General features: G+C 41.5%; 2 protein-coding genes across 3 annotated transcripts in view; both read left to right on the top strand.

Moving 5' to 3' along the window:
* The first annotated feature begins 1792 nt into the window (after positions 1–1792).
* spint1a (serine peptidase inhibitor, Kunitz type 1 a) lies at positions 1793–8963 on the top strand. Its single transcript, XM_084013608.1, has 10 exons — positions 1793–2550; positions 3075–3232; positions 3654–3795; positions 5589–5756; positions 6135–6182; positions 6287–6418; positions 6528–6578; positions 6735–6905; positions 7639–7698; positions 7946–8963. Exons 1-10 carry the CDS (start codon positions 2139–2141, stop codon positions 8128–8130), a joined length of 1527 nt encoding a protein of 508 aa, XP_083869734.1. The 5' UTR covers positions 1793–2138; the 3' UTR covers positions 8131–8963.
* A 1753-nt stretch (positions 8964–10716) lies between these two features.
* The window catches only part of LOC311016100 (pleckstrin homology domain-containing family G member 3-like), a 32266-nt gene continuing 20011 nt past the window's right edge, over positions 10717–22971 (top strand). The window contains exons 1-2 of one of the 2 annotated variants that reach the window (XM_084013593.1): positions 10717–10861; positions 16216–16283. In XM_084013593.1, the coding sequence (XP_083869719.1) occupies positions 16235–16283 (49 nt within the window). In that variant the 5' untranslated portion in view covers positions 10717–10861; positions 16216–16234. Of the gene's footprint in view, positions 10862–12229; positions 12344–16215; positions 16284–22971 lie in introns of those variants that run through there. The other variant, XM_084013592.1, reaches the window with a different exon arrangement.

Below are 22971 nucleotides of genomic sequence, written 5' to 3' on the forward strand. Positions count from 1 at the left end.
AAAGAAAGGTCCTGAAACCATCAAAGTAGCCAACAGCAGCACATAAACCCAAGGTCAAAAATGCATAGCGGTGCCAAATTATTACAGTTGAGACAATAGAATGCAGAGTTTCAACAGATCCTATTAGGATATGAATAATGGGGTTCGTTTTTTTGGTTTTGGCAGGGACTATCAATCAGCCATAGCCACGCATGCTCACCCACTGATGGACCGTCTGTTACAAACACTGAATTATTGAGTGCCGCTGGAAGCTCACCTTTCCAGACAAACAAATTCATTCATCTCACCTTATCCTACTTGGCTCTGCACCGTCAGGTTGTCTAAAAAGGGGGACATGCAGGCCTGTGTGAGGCCTTCTCACCTCAGACTCAGCCGGGTGACGCATTCTAGGTTGGAGAGACGAAGAGCCGGGGCAGTAAATGTAAATGTGTTATCTTCACTGTTGAATATGTAGATGTAAGATCGCATTGGCAGGAAGCTGTAGACTTGGTCTTTTCAAAAATCGAACATTCTATTGCTGAAGTTCAGTCCAAATCAGGAAACCAAATAAATCTATATTTCATAATTTGAGCAACAACTTCCTGTTTGTTAAAACTCCCTGTCGTAGGACTAATAAAAAGGACTATCTGGAATTGTTGACAACCTCATGACTCATCATATAATTAGATGACTCAATGCATGAATCATCTCACTACTAAGTGTGAAAAATGTATTGGAAGTCCTAAGTTCAAAAACAGTTTTGAAATTGTGTAAATTATTATACCGTGTGTGAAAAAAAGAAAACTGCCAAAAAAACACGTTTTACAATAGTCTAAGAAAAAAACCCTCAGCTGATCTTCAGCTGTAGATGGGGTCATACTGCCACCTTCTGGATTAAAGTTTAGAAGCATCAGAATCATACTTTTTTATTCCCTAAGGAAATTGCACAAGAAGAAGTCAGTAACACGGAAAGCTCTGACAAAGTCAATTTTACAGATTCACCTTCTTTTAATCCGTCTTCTCTGATTTTTGTTTGTTTGTTTTACCTTATCGATGGGTTTATGACTATTTGTGCTGTTCTTTTATATGGGTGATTGTATTTTATGCTGTCACCCTGCATAAAGGAGCATTTTGTGCCCCTGACTTGAAAAGTGCTACACAAAGATTTATTTTTAAATTATTTTAAAACGTTTTTAAATTAATGAAATAATGAAAATATATTCAATATCTGCACTACCAAATGAAATAATCCATTTCATTTACATTTTATTTTGACTTTTAATTAAACGTGATAACATTGTATTTTGTAAGCGTATTGTAGGCAACTATGTTTTAATTGCTAAAAGGATGACTAGTGTTGTTTGTACTATTTCCTTTAGACTTTGAAGGATTTTTTTTTTCATGGGGTAAATCCATTATGACTAAATCAAAGTTAGTCAAGTTCTTGCTCATTGTAGAGGTTGGTACAACACCTTAATTCCAATCCCTAAAAAGGGTTGATTTTCGGGAAACCACCAACAATCTGGAAAAAATTAAAAGATTTCACACGATTTAAATCATACAAACCAGGGTTCTTACGCGTTTCACAGTTACAAAAGACAGAAATATAAAGTACACACCAGAGACAAACAAAATGCGGCCTACATAGACTCACCATATCCTCCTGCCATACTTAGCCGCTTAACACACACACACACACACACACACACACACACACACACACACACACACACACACACACACCGCTGTCCTAGTTTGTTTCGGAGCCGCGGACGTATAACAGCCAGAAGGGAGTGGCATTTCAGGAGTGGAATTTCACTTCCTGTATGTCTCAGGTGAGTCACCTGGCCAATGTCGTCGATCTCTCGGGTTTTTGTCGACTTCAAACGGGTGAAACCCTCGTGAGTTTCACACTTGGAAAGGCTCGAATCCGCCCGGAGAGCGTTTTGTGGACGTTTTTGAACTATTTCCCGGGTGCACAACAGGAACCGAAGCTTGTTTTGGAGGAGGAAGCAGCGAGTGTTGCCCCTTTGCGGCCTAAACACTCCTAGAAGAGATTGACCTTTTTTTTTTAACAATAAGTTGTATTTTTTATATATATATTATTGACAGGCGTCACTGGTGATCTCTGGGTTGTATTTGTGTGTGGACTTTTAAACATGTATTCACTGCTTAAAGGGCAGCGGGGAGCGTCTGCCCTCCTGCTCCTAGTGATACTGATGGACTCCACTTGTGGCCAGGAGACCGGCGAGCAATGCTTAAACCGATTCAAGCAAGGTCGGGAGAACTTTCTCCTCGACGCCGACGAGTCCGTGAAAGATGGAGCGACGTTCATCTCGTCGCCGAAACTGGATCGATACAAGGACTGCGTGAGCGCCTGCTGCAAGGAGCCCAGGTGTAACGTCGCCTTCATGGAGAGGGGAGCCGAGGAAGGCTTGGTCAGCTCCTGCTTTCTCTTTGACTGCCTCTACAAGAAGAAGTACGCATGTCGCTTTGTCAGGAAGAAAGGATACATCAATTACATCCTGGATTCCCTTTATGAAAGTTATCTGGATGTGAACGTCCCCCGGGGTAAGAACAAAACACGCCTTATGATCTGTTTTCCTTTTTAAAAATGTCAAATCAAAGCATGTGGGTCACAGTTTCGGGCCCCTGTTGATATTATCACCAGGAGGGTTTATCTTTAGCATCACCGTGGTTACGGGTTTCTGTAGAACTGAATAATGATGTGTTGTAGATGATGATTCCGCATTATGGAAGGGATAAGTGTGATTAAAGCAGTCATTATATGCTACATTCTTCCTAGATCTACAAAGAAATACAACAACCCGCTCCATGTGAACGTTACAGTTAAATGTATATTTTCAGCCCATTTTCTCAACTCATAATTTCTTTAAACCCCCTTTTTCCCCCAAAAAAACCCAGTTTGTATTGAGAATATGTGAGGCCATGGGCTTAGGGCAGAAACCCTCAATTCAGCATGTTCACACACGCCAGGTCATTATGACCCCCCTACAGATTCAGGTTTCCTGTTCCCTCCAGTTGTTTGGATTAGTGACTTCTGCTCACACTCTAATGCCATGGTTTCTCTCCAGACGACACCGACCGTCCACCAGTGGCCAACGGAGGCCAGGACCTGGTGGTCCAGCCTCAGGACATGGTGACACTGAATGGTGTAAAGAGCAAGGATGACAATGAGATCGTGTCCTTCCAGTGGAAAATGCTCACTCCATATCCTTATGCTGTTTTTGAGGTGAGTAAAGAGACTCCAATGCCAACCTGACCTTGTTCTGAGAATTTGAAATATGATCTGATAAATGGCCTTATTTATATAGCGCTTTTGTCCAAAGCGCTTTACAGTAATGACTGACATTCACCCATTCATACACACATTCACACACCGACGGCAGAGTCAACAAGCAGGGCGACAGCCAGCTCGTCAGGAGCAATTGGGGTGAGGTGTCTTGCTCAGGGACACCTGGCACTCAGCTAGGAGGAGCCGGGGATCGAACCGGCAATCTTGAGGTTGCCAACCAACCCGCTCTACCCCCTGTTCTGTTAGAACTCCTGCATCTGTGTGTCCACTCTAATGATGTTTATTTGTGCCCGTCTCTTGATTGAAAGTCTACTGATCACAGATAATTAAAAAAACGCCGTCTTTCCATGGCTTGTAGACGACCAACTTTGACGACCAGATATACGTGTCCAATCTGACGTCTGGGATTTACAAGTTCCAGCTGACTGTCACAGACGCCATCGGCCAATCAGACTCCACCAAGGTCACCGTGCTGGTCCTGACCCCGGAGCAGTCTGACCGTGAGTATCGACACTGAGTCTCAACACGATCCAAATAGATTCCTATATTTAGGACATTTGTTTTATTCAGCTTTTCTTGGAATGCATAGAAAACATTTTGGTCCCGTATGCCAAAACTGGCAGTTCATTAATATCCCACTGTGATTCTGAGTTTATAGATCAAATCTAATATGAGAATTAGCTGCTGTAGTTTAGTTAGTTTCTTTGCAAATATAGATTTAATGGGGGTATTTGGCAGCGAAAATGCTTTGAGTGTCAGTGATAAACATGAGTCATATGTCAAACTCTATTTGCTGACAATTCTTTTGGCTTATTCAGTCACCTGCCTCGTGTTTAATGGTAACAAAGGTACAAGAGGATGATGCCCTTTGGTCCTTTAAAACAATGTATCTTAATAATTTCCATAAAAAAAGTTTCTGTTTTATTCAAATTATTGATTTCCATAAAGGTTTCTGTTTTATTCAAATTTTTGATTTCCATAAAAGTATCTGTTTTAATCAAATTTTTTATTTCCATAAAAGTTTCCGTTTTATTTAGATTACTGATATGGAGACACTTTTCCGTCACACATTAAAATATCTAAACCTCAATCCCGGAATAGGCTGTGACGGGCATTAATTGAGAACACCTGTCACAGTCCCTTCCGGGATTGAGGGTTAAGCTTTTGTTCTGAGGAATCATTCTTCTAAGGAACTCAACTCATGTGTGCCATTCGTTGAAATGTGTGAGCTGTTTCATGGTAGCCACTGATCAAACCTGTTGAGGCATGCTCAACTGATTCCTGTGGGACTTTGTGACGAAACAGCAATAAGATAGAGAGATAAAACTTATAAGAAGATTATACCAGATTTGGCTCTATGGGCGAAACTGTTGGTAGCAAACAACAGAAATCTGGACCAAAGTCATCTTTGTTGTGCAACAGCAGTTTGGGAAATGTTTTTCTCACGGGAAGTATCGCTGTCGCTTGCCTGTAAACGCATAACAAGCACTCTTGGCACATTGTGAGTGGTGCAGTTGACTTTTACTGCTCCCCTGGTACCGTCCCACTCTCTCCACCCCCGACTCAACCAAACCTGTCATTCTGGTTCCAGCCAGGGTTGCACAAACAAGATTTCAGCAGCCATCGCCTCTGTATTGATTAAAAGTTTTACCATTTGAAGAGCACTTGAAACTCTTTGCTGTATTGGCAGCTTGTTGGTTGATTGACCGAAGGACAAGAAAATACTTTTTAACCATTCAGTGGCTCAGTTACTGATTAACAGTCCTGAATAGTGTGAAGAATGTGCTTCATTGGAATATGCATGCGACGGCAGTGGTTACATGTCAATGGCGCCACATTTGCACCACAATAATGAATGGATTGAGTAGCAACTAAATCTATTCATGAGTGACAATCGGACAACATGAGAGCTTTGTAATAAAGGTGTAGCTCACAGTTGCTGGTATAGTGTTTGATGTCTCCAAACGGCTGTGTGCATGAGTGCTGGGATGTATCATCAACCACATGCAGAGGTCATGTATTTCCTCCTCTAAACTCAATGTCTATCGCAGCACAACGCAGCTTTTCTCATTTCTCTGTCGGGGACAGTTTCATGTGTAATTATGTGTCTGTCTATTCATGAGCCAGACACTGAAAGTAGGAAGTTGGGCCAAACTTAAAAATAGCAAATCCCACAAGACGACAGACAAAAGTGTTAATGGCTAGTTAAACTAGTTTATACAAGTGTTACATTGTTAAGTGTCTAGTGAAGTCATCGTATGTGTTAATCAGTATTTATTTTGTGTCCCACCAGACCACTGTATGGCACCAAAGAAGGTCGGGCCGTGTCGCGGTTCCTTCCCACGCTGGCATTACAACGCTGCCTCCGAGAAGTGTGAGGAGTTCACGTTTGGGGGCTGCAGGGAAAATCTCAACAACTATCTCTCCAAGCACGAGTGCAGCAACGCCTGTACCGGCTCAGGTATCTGAACTTTTAGACTTGAATTGTCTATGGGGTCATTTTCATGGTGGCACTAATGTCGTCAGCAAGTATCTAAAACCTTAAAGTGGCTGAGGCAATATTAGCTGGAATGGCAACAACAAATAGTTTGCCTCTTTGCAAGGAAAGAGCCCTCTAAAATGTGCTAATGAACACCTTGTATCTTGATGGTTTAATTGGTACTAAAACGGGTATAAAAACAACACTTTTTTTGGGGGGGGGGTCATGTACCAAGCTACCTCTTTGTTGGAGTTTCTGGAGTCGTCCCTAATTGCCTGATAAACATTGTGTCTGCAAGGTAAACTTTTAATAAATAAATTACTGAATTTTGGTGTAATTTAGTTTCGTTTTTTCTTTCAGAAAAAAGTGGTAAATCTGGTAGAGGTTTGCCAATTCCGACGGATCAAGGTAGGTGAATTGTGCCATGTTTTTAAACTCCTGACCCAATTTACTCCGCTCCATCAAACAGCTGTCATTAAAGGGGCATTTCCCTCTGTGCTTGTGTGCCGCAGGAGAAAAATGTGGCGCTCAATGCACAGCGGAGGAATTCACCTGCGCAAACGGCTGCTGTTTGTCTCCGGGTCTGGAGTGCGACTCCACCCCACAGTGTAGCGACGGCTCAGATGAGCAGAAATGCGAGGACTGTGAGTGACTATGCTTCATTTTCATACAGGAAAATGTAGAAATGAAGCAATGAAAAACTGTTTCCTTGAAAGAGCTGCTAACCGGAAGTATGTCCTGTGTGCTTATTAGTGAACAACAAATTTGGGATTCTGCTGCAGATTCCAGTGAATGAACAAAAAGGTGATTTTAACTTTAACTTTTTTTCTTTGGGGAATGGTGATTATTGTGATTATTGTCACTTAGACTTTGTTGTAATCGTATACCATCCTCTAGCCATCTGTTAATACTCCACTACCTACAATCTCACCTCACTTGCTCATTTCTTGTCATTCTCAGTGCGCTGCACTGAGTCTCCTGACACTGGATACTGCAGGGACAGTTTCACCAGGTGGTACTACGACCCCGTTCAACAGGACTGCTCCCGGTTCAACTACGGTGGCTGCCAAGGAAATGGGAACCGATTTGATTCTAGGGAATCCTGTAAGAAAGTGTGCCATGGGGTAACAGGTGGGTTGCTGTCTACATATTTGCATCCTATTTGTATCACTAAAATAGACATTGTAAAAATCCCAAAATACTGCACATCCCAGACTTTCACGCAGACACTGGTGACACGTGAACATCGTGTCATTTCCCCTACACTCCTTCTTCAACTAGTCCATTTTCCACACATGATCATTATATGATATTTATTTTGTTGTTGATGCAGTGGTTTTGTTTGTGTTGTCATTCTTCTACTGATGGCTCAGTGGTTCCAGCACTTCACTGCCTCGGCCTGTTTTCTCAGATTGTTTTCTAATCGGCTATCGACCAGTGGGAACAAAATAATGCAATTCCGAATTGTTAATTTATCATTTCACGGATTAGTTCTGCTACTTAATGTCCAAAACGTAAATGAAACTACCACAAAGTTTTTAAATGGCTTTTACATGTTGCATGAGTGGGTTAAGTAGGCACCGAGTTTTTACAAGGAAGAAGAATAAGACAATTCCAAAAAGGAATAAAACACCATTCTGTTCACTGCATTTCTTTCACTGTCCACTGTGAGTTTGACAATGTTGAGTTTTTTGCTAAATCATTGGAGAACTCACCATTTGTTTCTGCTGTCCACTAGTGGGCAGTTTAAGTTCACCTCATAGCGGACTACAGATTTCTGTTTAATTAACTTTATTCATGTTTTTTTATATGTCACATGCTACATTACAGTCTAAAACCATATCCTGGCCTTTCTTTATTTCAGAAGCGGATTTATTCAATAGACCGGGGGAAAAAGACAGGAGTATAGCTGACAACCCTATATGTAAGTTCCCCTTTATTGTTTCACTCTAGACTAAAAGAATATGCAACTCTATAAACTTTGACTTGACCTTTTGACTTGACCTTTATTTTTCTATTCAGTGATGTTATTGAAGCTCCGGTCTCCTCTGCGAACATATTTCCAGTTCACTGAGTCCTCTTTATTGAGCAGCATTTGATTTCGTGATGCAGCCTGTCATGTAGTGTCTTTTAAATTACTTTTAAAAATGTGCTTTTCATTTATTTAACAGTGATTCAAGTAGTAGCTGGTCTCCTGGGTCTGGCTATCCTCATCCTGCTAGGCGTCCTGTTGTACTGCGTCATGAAGGGAAAGAAGAAGTCTCCTCAACATCACCGTGTACCCGTCAACACTGTCCCAGTCACCTTCGAGGACAGAGAGCGCCTGGTCTACAACACCACCACCAAGCCCATGTGACCCCTCAGTCCTCCCCTTTGATCCCCGCCCCGGTGCTTGATGACACTGGTTGCTGGAGCTGGTGTCGCACAACACAATAAACTCCGATTGATGAGAGAAGAAATTAGGTTTGACTGCTGGAGGGGATCTCTTTTTATTTTGTCCATATATGGATGTACGTTGTAAGGGTGATGTACATGGAAGGGAGAACTCAGTGATTATGAAATGTGATGTTGTATTTTTGATTTATAGCTTGTTTTTAATGCAGTGGCCTGTTAACCAGGAAGGATTGTCATTTGTTCGGAGGTTGTTTGCCTGTGGATATCATTGGATCAGGTTAATTCTTAAATATTTTCTGCTTTGAATTTGCTTCCATTAAACAATCTGATAATTCTGAGCAAGCAGCTCTTTTTTAAAATAAAGTCACATCCTGTGTTGTCACTAGATCCATATTGGTCAGTGACTTCAAAGTAGGGCTCTAGATTCCCATTCTAAAACTCATCTCTGGGACATTTTGTGGATATGTAACCGCTTCCTCACTCTGGCAATAAATATTTTTACAAACCATTGTTACATTGGATTATACATACATGCGTGACATTGTACATAATCTTAGATTCTTGACAAAGTAATATTTAGTTTGAGAAACTTATTTTGTCACTGATTTGTCAAGCATGTTTTTAAGACGAGCATAATGCATTTGTTAAATAATGCTTAATGATGCATTTATAAAGCCGCCTTTTGAATATTAAACCGTTTTTACTTCAAATGTTTGTAAATAATGACCTTATTTAGGTTTCTATAACTTTTGCAGTGTCATATTGTGTATACTAAATAAATATTTTAACTCAAAATGAACGATCCACCGAGCTTCTTCTTTCTTTCCCTTCAGTAGGCAGTGCTTTTCTCCATGTTGATCTCTTATCAGGAACATAACCTGCTCCGGAGCAGGTTAATTCTGAGTAAGTTACCATGGCGATCTACCCCGATAAGAAGTGAACCAGCGTCGTAGGGGACAACCCAGAGTTAACCCTGATGTTACCTCGCTAAGTCCAAATCCTGCTTCGTCGTACAGGCCCCAGGCCTCTGGTTGCTCTGGTTTTGTGGTTCTTTATACCATATTTACACCACGTGTACATCATATCACAGCACATCTGTCCCTACAATAAATACATACAAATCCATAATCAACTAAATATAAATATCACACACGGTGGAATTATTTTCACCATGTGTGATCAATTAGATTAAGACAGCAGAAAGCTCCCCTTGTACTGAACCCTATGACCGAACACAGCACGTCCTCAGCAGGTCAGATACAGCGACATCTAGTGGCAGCTAAGTGCTTTATGTAGGACACAACAATAGGCTCTAAATGTGAGTTTACAGACAACACAGGTTTAACCTAAACTTTTAACCATACTGTCTAGTGCCTTGCATTATGTTTGACAATAATACAAGTTTTATTATCTCTAAATAAGAAATCGTTGTGCACTGTAAATTTATTTTTTACTGTTTCGACAGTAGATTTGCCGACATTTTTCCAAATGTGTATCAAAATAATTGAATTGCAATCCCACACATTGGAGAGAAACATCGGTCCTTGCGACCAGCAGGTGGCGACATTGGTCTATTAGATGTTCACCTCAACGACATCGTGAAGCTAAATCAGATTAATATGAGCAAAACAAACTCTATAGCTTTTATTTTAATATCCATGTCTTATATGGTGCTATTTAAGATGCACATGGTAGGCTACTGTGATAATAAGGACTGCGTTTTCACAATGTGTTGACTCTTTCAGTGAAGTCGTCCAGCTTTCTTCACAGCATTTATGAGGGCAGAGAGGGGGTAGTGTCATTTTGTACAAAGCAAAAGTGCCCCTCTCTATTTAATCAGCCACACATAAATTATCCCTCCTTTGTGAGGCCCCCAGTCAACTGACCTGACCGTCATAAATGTAATTGGCAGGGTTACAATTTATTATGTCCTTTCAGAAGCCTGTCAATGGTTTTGCATATTATTTCAACGAGTGGAAGTAAATATACTTTTGTTTTTTAAAAACTGAAAGAAGAAAAATTACCAAACTATGCACACCAGATGTTAAGATGTGGTAATCCCTCTGACACTCACCAAACAGACACTGGCCTGTCAAAAAAGGCGACTCTTTGTTGCATTCAGGTACTCCTGGTAAATTAGAAACATATCAAACATATGGCCTTTCAAAAACAATGTTATTGTTTTTCTCAAAGCAAACTTTAAAAAAAAAAGAATAAATGCGACTTTAGTGTTGAATAACTTTGCTATCTCGTTGTCCCTTTTTGTTGGAAACGTAAGAACTGTGAACAAAAACAACAAAATTAATCCAACAGAAGTTATTCTGTGACTAATAGTATTAACTCACTTAGAGGGTAACGCAATAACACGTGGCAATAAAATACATATTGTTTACAATCTGCAGTCGATATGAGCCAGAACCAGAGAATATCCACATTCTGGTTGTAGTGTTCCCTGTGCGTTCACAACTAATTTCCGACAGACCATGAATGCAGCATCAGCTCTTCAAAGATGCACCAGTGTTTGGTAGTCGGACGCAGTACACGCTGAAGACCTGCGCAGGGACGCTGTGTGTCTGGGCGGCTTTTAACATGTGAAAAACAACAACTACTGGATTAACTTTTATCAAGGAGTTGCAGAGAAACGTTTTTCTGAGGACAATTGTCGTCGAGAGAAAAAGAAGTGGGAGAATTCGGTACGAGATGTGCTTTCTGACAACTTGACTAAATCTTTGCTAACTCAGTGTTCGCTATGATGCCAGTTAGTTCTCCTGTGGGATTATTCTGTCGATGTTGATAGTGTTTTGTTAGCTTGCCAGGCGCGTCTTGAACTGTCGTTTTAAAATGAACAAGCGACTGAGTTGACTATTTTATCGAGCAATGTTTTCATTTTAAACAAACTTTAATACACCGCCACATAGTGTGTTACAAAACCTTCTGCAAACGTGTGTTTGTGAGTTACTTGTTTAATTTTAGGTGCATTTTTTGCTTCATATCATTTCACAACCATGAAATCCTTTAAGCACCGATGGGGGCATGAGTTTCAGTCAGATAAGCAGTGTTTGTCTTTGAAGGAAAGCATTCTCAGTTGAGTGAACTTTGATCAGCTGCTGGAGCCTGTATTTATTTTAAGAGTATGAGATTTTTTCCACTTTAGCATTGATGTCAGATTTAACTTGTGAGACAAACTTCATGCTGCCGTTGAATCATTTGTCATTTCCTCTTTCTCTGCATCCCATTCCTACCCTCCTACGGAGCCCATACTTGGCCCCAGCAATCCTAATTGTTTTTCCTAATGAGCACCCCAGTGAGACACAGTGAGGCTTCACATGCAGGCTCTTCATAGGCCAATGGCTTTCCCCACCAGCAGTTGAAGAAGAATGGGACCAAATCAATCAATTACCAGTGAATAGTTCCATCTTCTACTCCTTTGACCTCACTTGACCTATTAGACAATAACGCCTCAACACCATTTCAGATAAATGTTGCCTCAATTCAATGAACAGCGCGCTCTTCCAGGTGGTCCAGACAGGAAACTGCCCAAGTGTGTCTTGGATCTCGGAGTTGGCACCCTGTTCCCTCTTTCCTAGTCTTGGTATGCTGCAGCTGTGATCAAAATAACAACTGCAGAATGCAGGGGTGGTTTCATCTATGGACCATATAACTTTAAAAGCCTGCTTCTGAACATTTCATGTCACCATCTTTGTTATCTAGTGGTTGAGAGCTACTGCTTAGGACAGCCCTAAATCTCATGGGACCATAAAGTTACAGCGTTTAAAATGTACAGCTAGGATTACATTGTGAGGGTTACTCAAAAGACCTGATGATTTTGTGTTTTCTTTGAAAGTGAAGAGTGTGTCCCATAAGTGATTTAGCATACCAGACACCCAAGGGAGGCCAGACACTGTTTTTGTTATTCCAATGTTGACAAGCCCCAACAAAGGCACAAGGGAGCCATTCGCTTGCAGATGCACCTTTAAATGGGTACTCTCCAATTCTATTTGAAGACTTGCCGTCTTATTTTACCCAGCAGTCTTCTACTCTTTCCTCCAAACACTGCAGGATGTTATGGAGGACTACTTACCCTCTGGTTGTCTACCATGTACAATTTCAAAGAACTGGAAGTCTTCACTTGTCATTTGCCAATTAAGATGGCACTTGCCAACTTTACTTGCCAGGTATGCATTCTGTGGTTATATGTCATCATCGGTAGGAGGTGAAAATTGCTATTTCTCTTTTTTTCAGCACAGCAGGGAATGATTATTCTCCCATTAAGGGCTATTTTGGCCAGGGTGTACGTGCACCATATGGGCAAAAGTCCTAACAAGTGCCCTGTGGGTGTTCATTGGGATGGATCACTTATCGCCACATCCAAGCAGCATGCTAAAAAATGCAGCACACTAAAATAAGGGGCTCATATGTTGTGTGTCTGGGGGAAGTCACGTGTTAGGGACGCGCTTTTGTGAATGCTGTGGATTTGATTGAGGTGAAGAGAGACCGTAAGGGTTTATTGTTTTCCCCAGTGAATGAAAAGCTGTTAGTCTCTTTGGACCTGTGTGTCAGGGGACAAACTGCCAGAATAATGTGGGAAAGAGGGCACCAACAGAAAGGCTGTTTGTCAGGGGATGTTTTCTGCCGGGGCAGACAGGGTTAGAGGGTGAGAGAGAGGTCTTGCAAGATAAACATGGCACCAGTGCTGAAATAATAAAGACTCTCTGTCTCAATCAGCCTGTAGGACCCTGAAACATCTGCCTGCCGTGCCAGGTTTGAGTTTTATTTGTTCTGAACCTAAACATCCGTCCTGACTGATGGCGTCTTAAAGAAACCTGCAGCACCAAGTCTGACTAGAGACGTCCCCGGGGGCTTATGTCATACTCCCAGATTCCTCTGGGCCTAGTTGGGGCAGACGGTGAATGCAATGTGATCCGGTAGGTCTCTCTGCCTGTGAGAGCGAAGTGCAGCCTGAATTCTCTGCACTATTTTTAGCTTCTCATCAACTTGCTGTGCAGAAGGAATTTGTGCTGTTAATTGTTGCACAAAAGGCTGATTAAGTTCTCTTCTTGGATTCAGATGCAGAACTGTATGTAATGAGCATCAACGGTTGGCAGAAGGGCAGCTGTAGGACGGGAGTTTTCTTCTGGGGTTTTAAATGTTAACACAGTCCATTAATTTGCAGGCTTGTTTGGGCTAAATGTAATGTTATATTCTCACTGGCTTGTCTGTGCCCGTATAACACAGAGAAAGTAGTTTGTCTCTGCAAGAGCAGACGTCTTGTTTTCCTTAGACTTCCTCTGTAGCCACGCTCAGTTTTTTCACTTCTCTCATAACCTTGACAGGCTGTCAATGTTGAAAAATGCTCCAGATAGTCATTATCCCCCCGAGGACTCTTTTCCTTTAACATGTTAGGCCTGAGGTCTTGGTTCAAGGTATGTTTGTCTATGCCTTTTATCTCAGAGTGAGGCATTTAACACATTTGCCAGTATAAATGTTCTCTTCTTTTGCATGAGTGCTGTATCTTGACCAACATCCTTATTTTAATAACCATCAGATTGGCTCATGTGGCATCTGTCTTCAATTAAGAGTTGCACATTCCCATGTGGGCGGTTCATACTGCGGGTAATGCAGTTATCAGCTGTGGGAACCAAATGCTCTCCATTTGTGTAAAATGGCAGCTAGTTCAAGAACAGGTGGCCGGCTTGGCATGAATGGAAACCTGTAGGTAGTGTTTTCTTTAGAGTTTTAAATCTGGCGCTGCCCCCACCCTAGGAAAACAAGGATTTGGAATTGCCATGTGTCAGCAAACAGGAGGTGAACGTTAATCAGTCACAATTGTTGAATTCTGTCCAGATGTGGTTGGATTGTGGGTTACACTGCTTTACCATATCCTGCTAGACATTTTCTCTTTCCCAACCCAAACCACTTTCTACACCTACCAACCGCCTTTGATAAGACATTGGAAAACATTTTAGTCCCAGACGTGAACAGCATGTCTAGGGGTTGAGGCTGAGCCCATTATTCCTAGTCTAGCCTCACATTGACCAATAGTTTTGGTCTGTCATTAAGTGGGGTTAGCTCACAGGTCATAGTAAGGGGGATTAACAGAGGATTTTAATAGTTCACTGAGACAAGTTCAAAGCCTGACCCTCGACATGAATACTTTTCTTACAGGTTACACAAACTTACCCCTTGAAAATCAATTGGTCAAAGTTTGAGGAGGCTTCATTCTTGAAGAATGTCATTCTAGCAGCAACAACTGAGAATAAATCTGTGTTTTACAGCATTAGCTTACTCTCTCTTTGCTCTCAAAGATGACTGATTTCCATCAGATCAGTGTTAAAGGTACAACAGATTAAAATTGTGATGTAGGCTGCTAGATTTGCCAGTTTTTTTCACCAACTGTCAATCAGTGGAATATCATCAAACCATCTGCAGAGGGCCTGCTTGCATGTGTGTCTCTGAGATCATAACAACAGTGTTCAATAGTGCTACTAATGGTCAAAAACTCAACAGGGTTTTTTTTTTTACAGTTAAGTTGAATTATGAATCCAAAAAAGAACCTGCATTCATTTTAATAGGGTGGATATCATTTATTTTCCCCTATTTGCTTGTGCTTTGCTGCAGGATGAACAAAAAAAAACATTTAGCTTCTGATTTTCGTCATTCAGAAACCAGTTTCACTTCAGTGCAAGGACCCTACAGTGAAGCAGGGATCTTAATGTGTGGCTTTTCTCCTTGCATTCCTGCATATCTTAATTGGTGAACCTCCTGGCAGTGGTCTCGGTATGGCCTCGGCTGGTCTGGCTGTCAGCTCGGCACAGTGGCCAGCAAACGCACTATGAACAATGCCCATCCTAATCCCTGAAGAATTCCTGCTCCTCTGATCTAGCTGGCCCAAGAATGTGATGTTTAAAAGGCCGGAGGCTCACCAGGAATCACAGAGACAAGTTCTCAAGCACAGTCTTTCATGTTAATTTGTTGTAAGGAGAGAGCCAGAGAGTCAGTGATGTGAAAGAAAACTGGCAGCACAGTGACTGTGAGGAGACTTACCTCATCATTAACAGCAGCGCAGCCTGGCATGAGGGATTAGAAGAATGCATGCCACCAGGGGTGAACCTGTAATCTCACTGGACCGTTACATTGATAATGACTTGTTTTGATGTGACATGGATTCGTTTATAACACATCTTTAACAAATTCATACAAGCAAGACTTTGAGAGTTTTTATCAGATGTATTTGTTGGGCTCATCTCTTTAATTTTTCAGTATTTTGATGTAGCAGGTTTTAATATTTTTAGTACAGTAGTGATCTATTTCTTTTATCGTGTGTGTCCATTCATTTTAATTTAGATTGTTGTCTAACCTCCATCCCTTTCTTCCCAGATTAGCATGAGCTCATATCACAGTTGCCTCTAATGTGCATACATACCTCAGCCCCAGCTCTGTGGAAACCACTTATAAAGGTCACGGTTACAGTGATCAAACGCGTATATGGATCAAAAAGCTTGAGACAAAATCATTCGTATACACATGAGTTTTAAATAATTCAGACAAAGTAAACAAGTAGTCACAGTTTTCATTTGGGTCTTTTCATATGTCAAACTGTGGCTTAGTACTACGGTATTTGTATGTATATTCTAAGGTTAGCTATAGCGTACATACTGTACTTTATTATAGTGTATATACTATGCTTTAATTTGTACAGTAATGTGAAAAGCTCTTTAAAAAGCTGTACTGTATTTTGTCTCCATTTTTGTACATATAAATATACAAACATCAAGATGATAATCTGCATGTGAAATAAAGAAGAAGGAAACAAATTTTATTATAATAATCTTCTGTATAATTCAGTAATACATGTGAGTCATGCAGTGAGAAAGCATGACTCACTTGGCAACATAATACAGACTTTTAAAGATTAAAATAAGACACATAAGATGTTTTTTTAATGGACACCTGCCAAGAATGCTTAACATCGCCATGTGATGTGTACTGTAAGCCCTGACATGAAGCGGCTGAATTCTGTTTGACCCTTCATGTTTTGTTTTGTCAGCTTCAGAGGCCTGAGTGCCATGCCAGAGGGGTCCCGTTCTGCTCTCCACCAGGACCAAATGGGGGAAGGTAAGATCAAAGCAACTATATTGAGTGTGACCCATGCTCTTGTAATTGCTGCCCATGAATTGACCAGTCTTCTAACATTGAGTTCTACTGACTTGGGTTATTCCTAATGGTATATCAGTGTACTAACATAACACAGAAGTACAGCAGAGGTAAATGGAAAAAATGCTGGAAATTGAGGGCAAGAGGAAATGTAGATGCTTGAGCTGAGAGAGCAATGAACTTCCCTCCCACAGCCCAGACTGGCAGAGAGGCTCATTGTGTAGCTGTGGAGCTAGGCCAACCCATTTCATGCAGCTGAAACCCCTGAACACACGCACATCAAGCCAGAATGTGTCAGAATCACCGACAGCCAAGGTGGTTGGACTAGCCAGCGGTGCTGACCTTGTATGCTGGGGACCACTCAAATTACATATTATTTTAGTGTTCATTATCTCCAGTCACAGAGCCACAGCATTGACACAAGGTCTCTTTGTATCTGTTTGCCTGCTCTGTCCCCCCCCTGCCTCCCACGCCTCCGCTCCTCTCTACTGAACACATTTGGCGCTGGGCTTCCACTTTGGCTGAAGAATACAAGCGTGTCAATGGTTCCCTTTTTCTTCTGTCCCTTTTGGTTGAGTTTTGGCCAGAGGAGGCTTTTGGCTGGTGAAGACGTGTGCCGCCCTCATGAAAATGCATGTTTCTACTTCCTCAAAAGGCCACTCGTTATCGCAGCTCATTTTGTTGCTCAGAAAACCACTTTGCCGTGACGGATCACCCATTTACAATTGAAACATTTTCAGACAGAATTTGTTTGAGTTAAAGTGTGATTGAACGACCCCTGACCCCCTGCTGGGGATGGATGTATGGTAATTGAGGGGCAGAGTTGCTGGTAATCTGTGTGAGGTGACGAGTGGATGTGGTTAACAGTCAGGAGGAATGTACATGGTGAAAGGAAGCCCCCCCCCCTCCAGTCAAGGTAAACAATACAATGGTTGTGGTGCCTATCCTGCTCCAATTCCTCTAGGGTCAAAGCGTTTTGAAGTGAAAAGAAGCTATGTTGTTCATTTTCACCACCAACGTTGCATTATCCTGCATTCTTTATTGTTGTTCTGCACGTTGAATTCCCCTTTCCAGAAGAATTGGATGACGGGAATCTATATAAGAACCCTCATAATTTGCACCACAGCTAAACTTTCATCACAACATGTGAAATATATCAGGTTGAAAAGTTTAGCCAGTCAATCCAATGACAGTGGCTCATCCAGGCATCCATGGACCTGAGGCAGCACGAAGCATCTCTTTCAAAGATAAGGGTTCCCTCTGACCTACTTAACCCCAGACAGGAATGTAGCTGTGTGTGCAGAACGTACCGCTTTAAAGGGATTCTGGGGGACGGACGGATCATCTCCATTCACCGCAGCTTTTCCAGACCAGTGGGCATATGGTTGTGGATATAGATGTACGATGGCAGGGATGGCTGCGACTCTGAGTGGGCTGGTCAGTGGAGCTCCTTGACCGGAACTCCTTCTCTGCCTAATTGCCTGCAGCGGTAAACACAGGCAGCCTCAGTTTAGCCAGCAGCAACCTCCCGATGGTCCCTTATACTCTATAACATCTTGCTAGTGTAGCATGATTTGTAAAACTTTATACACCATAGCAGCTCTTATAATGAAATTCAACAATCACTATATTTCATTTAATTTCGTTGTTTGGCTCAGACTCCCCGTAATCCCAACAATAGAATGTATTTCAATGTAAATGATTTTACAGCCTCCTACAATGGCATTCCTCCTATAGACTGCTTCCGGTGGATTACCCACATTAGTTACAGGCTCTCTGCTTTGGCTGTTCCTGTTGGATGGCCCCGTAGAAACTCATTTGAATCAATAAAACTCTCAGCTTTCTCCATCACACTTTTCTTGAGCTGGCATGCAGTGCATTAAATTGTTTTAGTGACTCTGCAGATGTGATGCTGAAGACAATAATGGCTTAGTAATGTTAATGGCATGGTATAGTAAAAGATGGTTCATGTAATGCATGTATAATCTGTTAACACATAACAAATACATCTGTTTGATGATGATGTTAAAGGTCTAACTACAGGAGAAAAAGTGTCACACCCTTTATTATATTGCATTGGAGAAACCACTTTATGTCAAGTAAATGAAGTGTTCCTCCATGACCCATACTTGCAAACTAGTCACCTTTCGGCATAATTCCCTGTTTTGAACCAAAAAAAGGTAATTTATGTGATTCGTGTAGATCCAAAGAGGTTTTTTGTGGGGGCATTATACAGTCTATAGCCCCTTTTACACTGCCTTTTTCGGGGGATGATTAAAAGGGATGATCTCAAATTTGGGGAGGCAGATAGGAGGCTGAGTGTCAATATTAGGGGCAAAGCCCAGCGACAGCAAAATCTGCTTAAAGTGAGGGAAAGGAGGGTTGAGTTTGGCCATCCACCAGTACTGCCGGTAACGGGGCAGAGGTGTTGGAAAAAGATAGTGTGGCCCGAAAGTGGCACATGGCCATGCAGCGGAAACGGGTCCTTGAAAAGCTTGTCCAGGCCAAAAGTTGTATTTGCTCACCAGCCACAGCTCCCCACGAGACCAGTTTGAAGTTCATTTTAAGTTTCATACACTCCATGCACACTAAAACCTAAAGAAAATGTTGTCTTTCCCCTTTATTTTCTTCTGAGTACACCAGAATGCTTAATTTACATGTTAAAATCACAACACTTCACACAGCCTTCCTGCTACCAGCCAGTGTGGACTCTGCAGAAAGGTGCTAACACGACAGCTGTTTGGTTGTAGACTGTCAAATTGGTGGTAAAGTTTACAATGGACCTACACCCAAGGGCCCAGATGGTGTTTGTTGTCCAGAGGAAATTGAATTTGAATGGATTCAAAGGGCGTGCTGGAAGATTGTGCTCGTGCCTGAAGGGCTCTTAAAGGGGGGCTCGTTGATGGAGGAGTTTCTTCAGTGGATCATCACATGCCTATGCACTGAGGTTAGCTGGCACAGCTGGATCCTTTAAGACATTTACAGGATTAAATGTGTGCTTTTTGAGGAGATGTGTCCCTCTGAAGAATCCTGCCTCTCTGAAACATGTCACTCTTTTATACTGGTGAACTGATTGTGTCCTTTCTCCCATCCTGTTTATATTGGTGTCTGTTAAACGATTGATTCAACATGCATTTTATTTTTTGCAAGCTTTTCTGAATTTCACTATAGTAGTATTTTGGTTGTCTGATCCAAGAGTACATTTATTCACACAAGCATTTCTTTTAAGAAAAGCATCTTTATGTTTAACTGCTCAGTAAATCAGTGAAATTTCTCGACTGCACAAAAACAGTTGGTTTCACTTTTAAACACCGGAGTTCCCCCAAAACTTGCCAGCAAAACGTTTTGACCTTGACTGAGTGTGTGGAATGTAGCTTCGGTTTGCGCGTGTACTCGGCTTCTGTTGTCCACTGCAGTTTATTTAGCAGCCTTCAAGTTAATTATTAACACTTTAAATTAAAGCATTAAAAACTGCTTGTGAGACCGGTGTAAATATATATATATCTTGTACTCATACAGGACTGTTTAAAGCAGAAAACCCCTTGAAGTGACCTAAATTCTTTCCTCAATCAAGGGATAAGAAATCCATCCAGGCCATCGGCTTCACTGTCTAATCGGCACTGTTCTGACTCATGCTGTTTGATAATTGTCTGTGAAGACCTAATCCTCGGAGGCACCCTGTGTACTTGTGCCTCCTGCCCTCCTTAGGGGCAGCCATTCACCGTTGCAAGGTGGGGAGGAGTTTTTCCCAAGGGGATTTAAGACTACATCCCTGTCTCCCAACAGCCACCAGGGAAGGGGTGGTGGAGGGGTGTTGAAGATGGAAGTTCAGAGTGGATCTTGAGGGGCGGAAAGGCTTAATAGATGTATTTCAAAACACAATGCCCTCTTTATCCCCGGAGGGAAAACACGGTCGCACACTGTGCACTTGGCTCTGAAAGAGTTGGCAGATTAGAAGCCACTTCAAGAGCTGTTTTTTAAGTTTTGGGGTTTTTTAGGCTGGGGGCAGTGATGCGCAGGTCCTTTCATGAGTGACCCGAAACTCACCCGATGATGTCATCCAACCCGACTATGACTGGAATCGGGGAAATAATAAAGACAAAATTATTCCCGACACATTTCCCCCACTGACTCCATGTCCATTCTCCACTCAGGCAGGTATCCGTGGTAAGCAGGCACTGTATCTTCTCATAATTAGTCATTCAACCAATTTAGAAAATAATTATTACTCAAATATATGAAACTTTAAGTAATATATGAGTAATATACGTACACTATATTTGAACTAACAAGCACACAAATGACCAGAATATCATTTAAAATCTTTTATTTTGACTTCAGATCAGCCCACGCATCAGTGGTTGGGGAGAACATACAAATCAAATAATTAGGTGCTTTAATGGGGGAGTAAAATGTTCCTTATGGTCAGTAAGAATCTTTACAAAACATATAAAAAGCTGTGGGTCAGGAAGATAAGCTATGTTGTATGAATGCAAGAAAAGTTGTAAACTCACTCATGAGACTTGCGTCAGTGAAGATTACCAGCATTTGTAGAAGAACGAAACAAAACAACTTTTATCTGAAGGGGAGTGGAGTAATGTATGAAGCTGCCAAGACAAGAAATGAGGAATGTTTTTCCCAGATGACTCAATGTGATGAAACTGAAATTACCAATATTTCACAGCTTTATTGTTATTGATCATGCAGTTCCAGGTACATCAAGCTAGTATGAAGGAACATCGCACTATGACTCAAGATGTGATGCATCGCCCGCTGGCTTAAAATGCATCACCTTTTGATCCAGTCAGTATGAATCAAGCAGGAGTGGCTGTGTGGAGTATTACGATCACTGCAGGCAGGGGCTTGTTTTGGGGTTTTTTTCAGTGGGATGTTCTTTCCATAGTGCCATCATTCTCTTTGTTTTCTATGCTTAAAAGAAATGGCTTAACCCTGATACTCAGACAAATGACTTTTAGGGAGAGAGAAAGTCATTTTCAGATATGAAGTGCTCCTGCTTCTTTAGGATTAGCATTTGCATGCTGAACATAGATACAGTCTGGGTTGTTCCTGTTTTTTTCCCTCCTGATTTGGTTAGAAAACAAAAGGCCACCAACCAGACAGAACAGCATGAGAGAAACCTGAGCATGAACTCTGGGTTATTTATATTTGGAAGTCTCATAGGCCAATTTAGTTTGACTTTTGACTCAAATAGTAATAAAGGTGTGTCTGTCTCTGAGACACCTCCTCTTTAACTGCAGTGCACACTCATTGTTCATCATATTCCAAGTGTGAAAGGATTGGAGATGGTGATTTAGAAAACATCCAGGACACCTTGGTCTTTCCGGTCTCTTGCTTTGGTCTGCCAATCTCATCACTCATACACTTAAAGGTATGCAACGATTGATGTATTAGAATGTATAGGAATCATACAAATAAGGTAATTTATATATAGTTTTGTTCTGTGGAAATATTAGAAACATTTAATTCAACTGTTGTGGAAGCTTGTAACCTTTCCCACCACACATTTTTAGACATTGTAATTAACTTTGTTTGTGTCTAGTTTGTTTCCTCATACTGTAAGTCATGTCGACATGGTGTTATGCAATGTGCTGTACACAAAGTTGCAAAGTGCGAAGCAGAAGTTGGATAAGTCAAGTGCATGGATGGGAGTATTGACTTCGGAGGAGGGTAGAATTTGCATGGAGGCTGGTTTGCATGATCTGATGAAATGTGAGTCACGTCATCGCAGGGTTTTGCAACAAACTGTTAATGTCGTCGCTACATGTTGTGGGTTATCATATTCCTAGGAGGGTGTAATATTCAGCTAGAAAAAGTGCTGTGATATGATCGCATGGAGGCTGGGAACGTTAGTGTCATGAATCCGGCATGCTCAGACTGTTTTTAGGCAAAACAGAGCCTTCTCTTTTTATTGTGTCCCATACACTAACACCTTCAGACGGATACAGATCATCTTCTGTCGTACGTGTGTCTGCAGCCTTTTAGAAAACGTAATAACCTGTTGCTTTGGTATTCATTTCAGTGTTTCTATTCACCTTCTGCACCACCTTATTAGGTAGCATTCACATAACCATGACGTCAGAGGTGGAGAAGTGTATGAACAGTCTGCTTTGTTAACTGCGTGATAAGCTCCGTCTGAAATGGAAACAAGCGCAGACATCGCGTTAGACTGATTAGTCATCGAGCCCCTCGGTGAGTGAATGTCCTGTCTGCTGTCAGCAATGAACCCTTAATCACCTGTCATATCACTGACGCCCATTTCTTTATCACTTATACCCCTCAGACTCATTGTTTTATCATCAAATAAAGGGTTATCTTGACTGGTACGCTGTTTTATTTGACTTATTTCTTAACATCCACATTAATTTAAAACTACGTGAGCAAGGTGATTTGACTACATGTTGCATTAGCGTATGCCAGCACTGCGTTTAAAATGATTCACTGTCCAGGGGATTTGTATTTCCAGGGAAGCAACAAAAGAGAAGAGAAGGCCATGCTTATGGCATCAGCACACACCTTTGTCTGTTAACCTTGGCTTAACAGACAGGAAACTGGAATTCAAAGAATTACGAGGGGTTGGGTTTTTTTCTTCTTCTTTTTAATCTGGAATTCCAATCATTTTCTTTTCTTA

The sequence above is a fragment of the Eutrigla gurnardus genome, assembly GCF_963514095.1.
Source record: "Eutrigla gurnardus genome assembly, chromosome: 7".
Classification (NCBI taxonomy): domain Eukaryota; kingdom Metazoa; phylum Chordata; class Actinopteri; order Perciformes; family Triglidae; genus Eutrigla; species Eutrigla gurnardus.

What these genes read in the sequence shown, in the direction of transcription:
- spint1a (XM_084013608.1), top strand. Translation starts at nt 2,139, where the DNA reads ATGTATTCACTGCTTAAAGGGCAGCGGGGAGCGTCTGCCCTCCTGCTC. An exon ending in GGATGTGAACGTCCCCCGGG is followed by an intron (nt 2,551 to 3,074) that starts GTAAGAACAAAA and finishes GTTTCTCTCCAG; the next exon opens with ACGACACCGACCGTCCACCA. An exon ending in TGAGCAGAAATGCGAGGACT is followed by an intron (nt 6,419 to 6,527) that starts GTGAGTGACTAT and finishes TGTGCTTATTAG; the next exon opens with TGAACAACAAATTTGGGATT.